The 11,443-nt window shown below is 35.0% G+C and overlaps 1 protein-coding gene across 1 annotated transcript; it reads left to right on the top strand.

The window, feature by feature from the left end:
• The first annotated feature begins 7,263 nt into the window (after nt 1-7,263).
• LOC131636135 (probable 3-hydroxyisobutyrate dehydrogenase, mitochondrial) lies at nt 7,264-10,484 on the top strand. The gene is made up of 10 exons (XM_058906790.1): nt 7,264-7,447; nt 7,873-7,961; nt 8,146-8,260; nt 8,495-8,645; nt 8,891-8,973; nt 9,212-9,307; nt 9,397-9,539; nt 9,671-9,755; nt 9,863-9,942; nt 10,220-10,484. The coding sequence occupies exons 1-10, from the start codon at nt 7,340-7,342 to the stop codon at nt 10,314-10,316; spliced, it is 1,047 nt and encodes a 348-aa protein (XP_058762773.1). The 5' UTR covers nt 7,264-7,339; the 3' UTR covers nt 10,317-10,484.
• The last annotated feature ends 959 nt before the right edge of the window (nt 10,485-11,443 follow it).

The raw sequence follows: 11,443 nt of genomic DNA, 5'->3' as shown, positions 1-11,443 counted from the left end.
CCTTTGCGCCTTGCCAATTTGCAATGACATACCTCTGTTCTCACACAGTATACCCCCTTGGCTCAAACTTTATTGCTTGTTAGATTTAGGTTTTACTTATAATTTTTTCTATTATTATCTATTGACAATAACCTTGATAAAAAACTATAAAGAAAACACTTTGATTTTCTTAATGCTTTTAGGATATCTTAGTATAATTTTTTATATAAAAAACTCATAAAACATGTAATTTTTAAGACATTTTGTATTCTTCTATGTGCCATTTTTTATACAAATTTGGTATGAATCTTCTTGTATGATGTTGTTGATTTGTTTTGGTCACCGTTCTGATCAATTTGTGACGCCTTCTATGCATGCTCCCATTAGATTTTAGGTTTTAGGATATTTCTTTTGCATGTTAACATTAGATAGTGTTCTCTTCGCAAAAATCCTAACACTTAGATAGAATTTGCATGATAACAATAGATCAGTCATTCCCTTATCATTTCCTCTTTATAATAAGCTCAACCTTTTTTTCTTTTCAACTTTCAAAACAGTTAACAAATAATGATGAGAATCATACTTCCGTGAGCCTTAAGCAATGAAAAAGGATGGGCGGATGCAGTCACTACCTCATTCTTCTTTCATTCATAGTTTTTGGTGTGGTTCAAATCACAAACTCTTCCCATAAAAAACACACCACATAACACATAAAACACTTAATAAATGTTGATGAGAATCATACTTCCACGAGCCTTAAGTGATTAAAAAGGGTGAGCGGATGCAGTCCCTACCTCGCGTTTCTTTCCTCCACAGTCGTTGGTGTGGTTCAAGTCCTAAACTTTAATAAAGTAGAAAGGTGATGGGTGTCCTTGCAGTGGGATCAACTTATAATTATATACAACAAAACACTCAACAAACAATTCTCTTCTCTCTTGCCTTCAGGGCTTTCTTTCCCTTAATCGCACATGTTACTTCCTTTCGGTCACAAACAAGTAACGCATAAGACTCCACTCAGCGAGTAGCTATCCTAATGCTAGAATGCGAATGTCACTTCGTCCACTAAAAAACACAAACAAAAAGAAACTGTTTAGCCAAACTACGACACTCTGATTCCTCAAAAGGGATCGTAGGAATTAGGCCGCGGGGCCTAAGCAAACACAACTTTGTAAATCTTCCTTCTTTTCCCCGTATTTTCTTTCTTTTGCATGCATTCCCTTTTAGAATTAGGCTTTAGACTCATAGATAACACCCTTAGATTAGAACAAACGAGAGTGGATCCTGTGGAGTACCACAAACGTGAGAGGTGCTAATACATTCCCCTTGCGTAACCGACTTCCTTACCCGATCTTTGGTCGTAAGACCTTTTCTTATCCTTTCTTTTTTCCGGGTTTTCTCGATGTATTCCCTTTCCTTCGGGGATAAATAAAGTAATGTGGTGACTCTGTTGTTCTTGCTATTTTTTGCGAGCGTGCGACGACAATCTAATCATAAAAATTCTTGCCTCACACTAGAGTATTTCCTCGCCTTACCTTCTATAACAACTTACTTACTTTAAATCATTAAGGACTTGCTTGCCTCACGCTACAGGGCTTTGAAAAATTACAAAGACTTTTGTTTACAACTACTCTCACATAGTGTTAAACTTAATATTGCTCGATTATAAGTGATTAACTTTTCTCAGAAAGAATAATGAATAGTGATTTGTTCCTAAGTGGTTGTTCTTTGCTAATATGATAATACCTTGCAAAGTTTATAAAATCAAATTGACACAATCATAGTACAATTCAAAAGTATTATATGTGTGTGTATTTCGATGTTGGAGACTGTCTTATATATAGAACTAGAAATTACTAAATGTTGTACATATCGTCTTTTCCAATCATTTAATTGTCTAGAAAAGAGTTGTTGTAGTTGTATTATATGTATGGAATTTGTATTCATTCATTTCTTATATTGATCCTTATCCTTTTATTACTTGTACCGACACAAATGTTATGATGTGACTATTGAGAATATTATTCTTTAAGCCATAGATGGATGCTAGCATTAAGTATAAATGATCAAGTCTCTTTTGATGCATATAATCATTCTTACCTTGAGTTGTAAGTGACCACAATATCTTTGAACATATGGTTGACTTAAGAATAGATGATCATTTCCTTTCTTTTAAGGATAGAAGATCATTGTTTTTATCTTAGTGCATATGACCATTTTAGTCAATCTTATTAATTGTAGTGCATATGATGATTCTTTCTCTTCTGGTATTAGATGATCACTCCATTTTTTCTGAGGGATAGATGATCGTTTTTTGACTTGGTACTATAAATGATATTTTTTTGGGTTAAATACCTTTTACCCCCTGCCAAATAAGCGAGTTTTGATTTTGCCCCCCTTAAAAAAATTTTGTTGCACAGCCCTTACCAAATGCAGATTCCAACCATTTAAACCTTTTACCATGATTTTACCTAGAACACCAGGTTATCATCCTACGTGTAAGTTGCTATTTTTTTTACTGTTACTAATGCCATGTTGGATCTTCATCGTTTTCCCTTCTTCTTTACAGACGGAATTGTGTTCATCATCATCATCAATCGTGTTAGGAAAAGTTGCAGTCTTCTTCTTCTTCATCATCAGTAAGCGGCATGGATCAAATCTACAACAATGGAAGCAGCAACTCGTTTGAGATTTCAAGTGTTCCCCAGTGTGGTTGTCGTATGCCAATGAAGATGTGGGTAGCAAATACAGTGCAAAATAAAAACTGAAAGTTTTGGAAGTGTCGTTTGGCTGGGGTAATTTGTCTCATGATTTATATGTCGTTTGGTTGGGGTAATTTGTCTCATGATTTATATGAATTTTATGCCAATTTCTGTTGATGTTTGCAGGATCTTAATTCTTGTGACTTGTTTTTATGGGACGATGAATTTGCCACGACCATGAGTGAAAGTACAAAGAGTGAAAATCGTGACTGCAAGAAATGTAATGTTGCATTGGTGAAGTTGGAAATAACAGTGAAAAAGCTTGAAAAAACCAAGTTGAAAGTTTCCATCATGCAGAAGAAGATTTATCAGATGAAACTAGCCTTCATGTTGTGTTTGATTTTGTTTGCAGTGGTTTTGAAGTTCAAGAATTAGGCATTAGAGTACTATTGTAACAAGAATGTTGTAGTAGGATTGTGTTAAGTTGTTGTATTATGCTTGTGTTAAGTTGTTGTAGTATGCTTGTGATGGATTTGGTTAAAAACAGTCATGAAGAAAATTATGTAAACTTCAAATGACTTAATGGAAATTTTTGTTTACAATTTATGGCATTAGATGTATTAAATTGTCTCATTGTTTTGTTTATAAGGTGTAATGAATTACATATGAAACAGAAAATAAAATGTAAACAGAATTTTGGCACAAAATGTAGTTCATATTAATTAAGATCTTAAGTCTTATATTGTCATAAACATTAACTTACACAAAACATTAGTCAACTTACAAAGTCACTAGATCAAAACATCCAAAAGAACATAAAACAACATAACATTGTCATAAAGATTACACAAAATGTAACACCCGAGGCCGAAAAAGGCGAGGGGTGGTTGCACCGCATGGAACACCTGAGGCCAAAGAGGGCAATGGTGGTCGCCACATCGGAATGAGAGGGATCCTAAGGCTGTGCAGGTATGAGACTGCATGGTTGAAGGAAAGCTTATAAGGATTGATGGGTACTACCTATACCAACAAGATGCATCTTCTTTTCGGGAGCCCGTTCCGTAAGAACTCCACAGTTAAGCGTGCTTGACTTGGAGTAGTATTGGGATGGGTGACCTTCTGGGAAGTTTCCCAGAAAGCGTGCGAGTGAGGTCAAAGCATGCTGAAAAGACCCGTGTTGGTTTGTGGGGTCAGTCAATCATCCCGAAAGCATTCTGGGGCGTTACACAAGACATGAGACAACTCATAAAGAGACAAGATTCTATTTCTTGGCTTTCTTGTTTGATCTTTGTGATCCTCTTCCCTCCTCTTCATCTGTCAAAGACATTGGTTGATCACTATTGGATCCAGGCCCTGTAAATGGTTTTGTTTTTTTAAACCAATGTATCTTGATTCTTTCACTTGACCTCCTTCTCATTGGCTTGATCTCTTTCACTCCTTTCCTTGTCTTGGCCTCTTTGTAATCCTGAGCAGTGGTGATATCTGGTAGGCTTGTTATCATATCATCAGAAATTCCATCAAAATAGTCAGTCTGAGATGCATCATTTGGGATGGTATCAGTTTCTGCAGCACCTATATCTTGTTTTGCATCAGTAGGAATAACATCATGGCTTGCATCAGTAGGCATGGCTTCACTTGCTTGTGTTTCTACAACACCTTCATCATGATTTACAGCATTTTGAGTAGTGTCTTCTCCATTTGCATGCTGAGTTGTTTGAGTTGTCTTCTCTTTTTTCTATCAAACAACAACATAAAAATTTAGTTAGATGCTATGTCACACAGAATTATCAGTATCATATGTCACACATAAACAACTTAAAATTTTGTACATCATACCTTTCTCTTGAGAGCATTTTGATCCTGACTTAAGCTTTTACAAGACTGTGCATTATGCCCAAATTTATCACATGTTGTACATCTATAAGAGACTCCAGGCAACCTTCTTCTAGCCCCATCTTCACCAGTCTCTAATCCTGAGCTTTCTAGGCCTCCCTGGACCCTTTTTAAACATTGGTGACAACAATTCCTCCGATTCTACCTCAGGCCACATATCCTGTCCATTAATGGGACTAACAACAAAACTATAACACAACTTATACTTCTCTCTAGAATAACACTCATCCACAAAATCCTCAGGATTTTATTGTCTAAAACCTAATGATGCTACAGCATGCCTAAAGGGAATGCCCACCAGTTCCCAAAAGTTACAATTGCATGACCTATTTGAAATATCCACTATAAACTCTTGAGTATTGTAAGAATGTGTGACCTGAAACTGTTCATTCATTGCCCAAGTAGGCAGCCAATGAGCACTCAAGGCAGCCTCATTGGCTATGAGCTTTGCCTTCCATGCCCTTGCAACAGTGATGCCCACAGAAAAATTCTGCCTCAAGTCTTGAATTATGTTAGTAATCCTAACACTTTGTGATGTTTGCATCTTTTTTACGACAGCCTTAGCCACCCACCTTGAGCTTGCAGATCTGCTGTCTAGAACCCTAGCACATGTGTGCTTATCAAATATTGTTTTTATAGCAAAAGTATGTTTGTGGCCCACCTTTGAACAAAGTATTAAAAACCCACACATGGCCCTACATTCCACCCTAACCCTGTAGCTCTCGTTTTCACAAACTTTATTTCCCTACCATTTAATACTGACCACTCACGTATAGCTTCTCTAAACTTATCAAGACAATTAAATTGCATACCCCACTCAAATTTAAAATTCTTGTTGAAATGCTCCTTTTTGAACTTTTCAAACTTGTGAACTTTGTCCTCATCTGATAAGTCAGGGTCTGAGTTGTCCAACTCGTCAGTTACATATTCATCTTTATCTTCCATTTCTTTCTTTTTTGAACCCCTCATAACATTTGATAAGGAAGGAGCTTCCTTTATATGTACAGAAACATCTATGTCCTCAAACCCATCCTCCAAACCAGTGGCACGTTCATCCTCACTATCTCCCAATCCTTCCACTCCATCTTCATCACAATTATCCATCACATCTGTTTCATTAACACATCTAGGACTAACAACTGAAAATGAAACATCTACTACATCATGCTCTACATAGATGACACCCTCAACTTCGTTGGCATAAGAAAATGCAGCTAAATCATAACAGTCATCATCTTTCTTAGTTTGGAAAAAGTTGGGATCAATTTCAACAACCTTTGTCCATACCCTAAATGTGCCTTCATTGTAACCCCATTCATTCAACAGCTTCTTAACGCAGACCATAGTAAAGTTGTCAATGTGAATGTCATTAACATGTGTCGTTACCCCTCCCCTGTATATCATAACCCCATCACTCATGCTCACAAATTCCCCTCCATGATGGAAAACAACACTGATTAAATGCATATTCTGAAATTTTTAAAGGAAATGAAAAATTTGTTAAACACTAAAATGATGACAAACCCTAAAATTCGTACCTTTCCATCTTCAATAACTTCTTTTTCTACACGTTCGTCCCGGTTCACGACCTTGGTTTTCTTGGATGTCTGGCTTGACTGCATCGTCTTCTTACTCTGGCTTGACTGCGTCGTGTTGGTTTGGCTTGACCGCGTCGTCTTCTTGGACTGGCTCGATTGCTGCGTCGTCTTCTCCGTCTTGCTTGTCTGCGGCACCTTCTTCGTCTTCTTCGACCTCTTCGCCATTGTCACCTTGCTTTTTTCAGAAATGTTTACCCTAATTTTTTTCAGGGGGTAAAATGAGAACAGTAAAATGGTTAAACAATGCGTTATATACTCTGGCTTACGTGGCATTAGTAATAGTAAAAAAAATAGCAACTTACACGTAGGATGGTAACCTGGTGTTCTAGGTAAAATCATGGTAAAAGGTTTAAATGGTTGGAATCTGCATTTGGTAAGGGCTGCGCAACAATTTTTTTTTAAGGGGGGCAAAATCAAAACTCGCTTATTTGGCAGGGGTAAAAGATATTTAACCCTATTTCTTTTGTCTTAATATAGATGACCATTTCTTATATTGTAGACAATTATATCGTTACTTCTCAGTAGATGATAGCAAATATATTACTCATAGAAACAAACACTTAATTATCAATTGTTCTTAATATATTATTTTCATCAAAACTATTCAAATCAAGGTTGTTCTTGAAATTATTTTTTAAACCAATAACCTCCTCTTTTTAATGATGACAAATATATATAATTATTTAAAAAAGTATCTAATAAATAATATAAAGGGTTAAGTTTGTAATTCTCTGTAAATTAACTTAAAATAAAATAAATTTATTAATTTGTAATGCTTCCGTAAACTCAAAATATTGATAAATTCTTATTTACCTAATTCAAAAAGTTGAATAAAGTTATCTTTAGTGTAAAATAGTTCCAAAATAATAAATAACTATACTATTTAATAAATAATTAAATATATTATTCATATTCTTTATATTAAATTTATATACTTTTGAAAATAAATATGATAAGAAGTAGAAAATTAAAATAGACAACTATTATTTTACTTTCCATAATCATAAAGAAAACAAAAATACAATAAATTTATTAATTATCACTTTACTATATTCATTAAAAAAAAAACAAACATTTAAAATTAATCATTATTAAATTAGCAAAGCAAACCAACTCATCATCATCATCTTATAATGAAAAACGCCAGAAGTTGGCATAAAGAGGATAGCTATGAAAATTTGCAGGTTGAGATCTCTGTTTTCTCTTGCCAAATGCAATTCTCAAACCTTACCACCAACAACACCACGCACTTTCTCTTCAACAAGTCATCACTTGCAGGTCAGGTCTCTAGTACTCTCTGTTGTGATGAATGATGATCATGATCACCCCTACACAAAACTCGTCTTTCTTAACATGCCCTTTTTCTAAACCCTTCTTCTCATTACTTTTAACATGCAAAGCTAGCATCTTTCATACTAATTCTTATCTGGGTACTTAAGTATTTATTCAATTGATAAATTGATAATTGTAATGTTCTTCCCTTTGGGGTTTTGTGTTTATCTCAAAGTGAATATTTAAAGTGATTGGTTTTGCTCTTATAAGCAGATCAATTTTACTGTTTTCAGTTGTTGTGATTGTGTTGAAAGACCATCAACTGTTTGTTTATGGATATATGAATTTGATGCTTGTTTTGTTTTGTAAATTTACTATACATTTTCATAGGCTCATAGCTGATGATGATACTGTCTATGATTTCACTTCAGAATGTTGGATTCATTGGCCTTGGAAACATGGGATCACGAATGGCGAATAATCTAATCAAAGCTGGATTCAAACTTACAGTTCATGACAAGTAATGTTTCAAACCCTTTTCTTCAACTTAATGATCATGCATGTCTTATGAGGAGTAGCAAAATATTCTCGTTTTGCAGAATGTATATGGTGTTACTGTTAATGTAGCAGCGACGCTTTAGATTGATCACGCTTTCGGACACTAACACGTCCTTTAATTACTTTTGTTTTTTAAATGTTGGCAGAAACTCTGATGTTCTTGAGATGTTCTCTCAGATGGGGGTTTCCACGAAGAAAACACCATATGAAGTATCAGAAGCAAGTGACGTTGTAATTACAATGTTACCTTCTTCGGCTCATGTGAGTATATTCATTTGAGTGTTGTTTGCTTCCTTTCCGTTGAGTGCATCTCATCATTTGTTTGTAGATTCAGTTTCCTCTATAGTCCTGCAACAACTTTTTGAACTATGATTTCGATTTTCAGTTAACTATATCTATGATATGATTGTTGATTTCCCATTAAAGATCCTTATTAAGAAACAAAAATCTTAGATTGCAAGTTTAGATGAATTTCTTACTGTTCCTAATACATAGGTGATTGATGTTTATACTGGACCAAATGGTTTGCTTCATGGTGGGAAACTCATAAGGCCGTGGTTATTGATAGATTCATCCACAATCGATCCACAAACTTCAAGAAATCTTTCCGCTACAATATCTAATTATATTCTAAAAGAAAAGAAAGGTAACATAAAATGAAACGCCGTCTAAGTAAATTACATTTAACTTGAATCGCAATTGTGAATTTGTTATTCTTTCTAGCACCATAGAACTTATTTATGTCATACACATTAGCAAGTAATTGGTTGTTCATGAAAATTCCTTCACAATTTTATGTGAATATCTTTTCACTTGTTGTGTATAGTATACTTTGTTGAGTTATTTACTCCTTTTGATGTCGTGGTACTGAATGATTTATGGACTGTGTAGGTGATTGGGAAATGCCTGTCAAGTTGGATGCTCCTGTCTCTGGAAGCATAATTGCAGCAGAAGCTGGATCACTTACTTTCATGGTAATGCTTCGCTTCTGTTTTGATACATGCATAACAACAACACACCCTTAGTAACCATTCTAGGTTTAAAGACCGTGCATTTGATCATGGAACCTGAAGAGTACTAGTATGATAGTCACATGACGTTGTATGTTAGACATTGTATGATAATCACATAACATTTCCAAAACAGTTGTAGCAAAGTTTTCGTGTTTATGGCAAAAAAAATTAGTAATGAACAAGATATGGATTTTCCCAGGTTGGTGGCTCTGAGGAAGCACTTGTCGCCGCAAAATCCTTATTCCTTTCAATGGGTAAAAGTACAATATATTGTGGAGGAGCAGGGAGTGGTTCTGTAAGTAACATCTTAAAATTGGGATAGGATTATTAGCACTCTTGGTTGCTATTGTAAGTTTATATATTGTCCCTGGTTTTCATTATTAGGCTGCAAAAATCTGTAACAATTTGGCTTTGGCTGTGAGCATGCTGGGAATATCAGAAGCCCTTGCTCTAGGCCAATCTCTAGGTGTTTCTGCTAGCTCCTTGACACAGATATTTAACTGCTCCAGCGCCCGCTGTTGGAGTAGGTACGTTGTTCTTCTCTCTCAGTTTATAATATTTTACATACATAGCTTATCGTCCAATCATATGGAAAATTTTAGACTTAATGTTAGTACTTTGATGGTAAAGTTAGTAGGTAATTGTTGCATTCTTACAGTGATACTTACAACCCGGTTCCTGGTCTGATGGAAGGGGTGCCCTCTTCAAGGGATTACAATGGAGGATTTGCATCTAAGCTTATGGTAAGTAACTGATGTTTAACTCGACTTTCAATCGTTCTTGTTTATTTCGGTGATATGCAAATGTACTCTTTTGCTGTTTATTTCTTTTATTTGCATGTATGCTTCAGGCCAAAGACTTGAACCTAGCCGTGGAGTCGGCTAAGCTGGCTGGATGTAAATACCCACTAACTTCTCAAGCTCAAGAGATGTAAGTTCCCTTCTTGCATAACCTTAAAGTATGTCATGACAAGTCTCTTGCGGTTAATAAATTGTGAGAACTGTGTTGCCTTTTAAGCTTAATATTGAAAATTTTCAAGAAATTAATGTGTTTGGTGAAGCATTAAGATGCAAACACACTTTTCACTAGAAAAAAATGGACTTTTGAAAGAACTTTTCTATGGCAACCTTGTCATAATAAATACATCCAATCCAACAGTGTGAGTATTATTACAAATTTGCTTACCAATGGGCTTTGTTTTGCACAGATATAAAGATCTCTGCAATGGAGGCCATGATGTAAAAGACTTTTCATGTGCATTTCGTCATTATTACTCAGGAAAGGACGAGCCTCTTGACAACTAAATTATACATATAACATGTACCTGCTATAGTTGTTTTCTTGTATGTCAAGACAATCAATTTGATGCAATGAAATTTAAGAAAAAAAACAGTGTTCTTATTTTTGTCTTGCAATTACGAGTAACTTGTGAATAGCCTAAATCAATACAATTCTGAATGCAATTTCGGAAACACGAGTATTACAATAATAAGTTTGTCAAAAATGAACAGCTGATCCCAAAGACAGATTGACTATAACTGAGAATTCCATACATTAATTATTGTATATTTAATGGAGAAAACTAGAAAGACAAAAACTTCTCCACACAGAACTTGGGCCAGCACATTGTCCTTTGGAATGTCCAAATTTCCAATCTTTTAAAAATGCTGCAAAACGGTGAAAACACAAACATGTATTAGCAGAATGAAAAAAGATTCAAAGTATGGCAATTCTTTTAAGAAGAAAGAAAAAAGTAAACCAATATCACAGACATTATATTAATTTAAATTAAAGTGCCTTTAAGGCATAAAGGAAATGTTTACAAAAATCACCATTATTTAGCAATAGCTGCCAACATTTTTATACTACTAATTCAAGTTTACGTTATACTAAAGGAATTACATGCTGCTCAAACCATTGAATTCTAGTTGCCACCACGCTTAGATTTTCATGCTGTCTTCCCATATGCCTTACGTCTCGACTCTGATAACTTTAACTTAGTCATGTTTTCCCTTCTCCTTGCTTTCCTTGATTTTCATTCTTCTGTGTTTGCTTTTTCGTCCTCTACAACATTAATAAAATAAATAAAACAGAAATTGCTAAAATTATAGAAAGTAGTAAAATGTTGTTTTTGGCCTGAAACAAATTGAAATGACTTAAAAATCCATAGATCACTGCATATTAGTGAGTTGGATTTGTGGACCGATTTTCTTTCAGAAAAGGTATAATACGAGTCATTTTGACATCAGACAACAAACTTGCTCATATTATGCCAAACCTTTTCGACACGCGGCTTCTTCTTTGATACGTGCAGTCAGTCATCCTTCACTTATGAAGAACTCGACCTTGAGTTCTCTTCTTGAAAAAGAGCTTCATTTGGCTGCAGCTTCCTGTAAGTACCAACTAGAAACTTCTCCTTATGCAGAAACGT

Source organism: Vicia villosa, unplaced genomic scaffold (assembly GCF_029867415.1).
Source record: "Vicia villosa cultivar HV-30 ecotype Madison, WI unplaced genomic scaffold, Vvil1.0 ctg.001648F_1_1_3, whole genome shotgun sequence".
Lineage (NCBI taxonomy): Eukaryota > Viridiplantae > Streptophyta > Magnoliopsida > Fabales > Fabaceae > Vicia > Vicia villosa.
The sequence above is the reverse complement of the archived record's forward strand: the minus strand, read 5'-3'. Positions and strand labels throughout refer to the sequence as shown.

What these genes read in the sequence shown, in the direction of transcription:
- LOC131636135 (XM_058906790.1), top strand. Translation starts at nt 7,340, where the DNA reads ATGAAAATTTGCAGGTTGAGATCTCTGTTTTCTCTTGCCAAATGCAAT. An exon ending in AAACTTACAGTTCATGACAA is followed by an intron (nt 7,962 to 8,145) that starts GTAATGTTTCAA and finishes AAATGTTGGCAG; the next exon opens with AAACTCTGATGTTCTTGAGA. An exon ending in GAGGAGCAGGGAGTGGTTCT is followed by an intron (nt 9,308 to 9,396) that starts GTAAGTAACATC and finishes TTTCATTATTAG; the next exon opens with GCTGCAAAAATCTGTAACAA.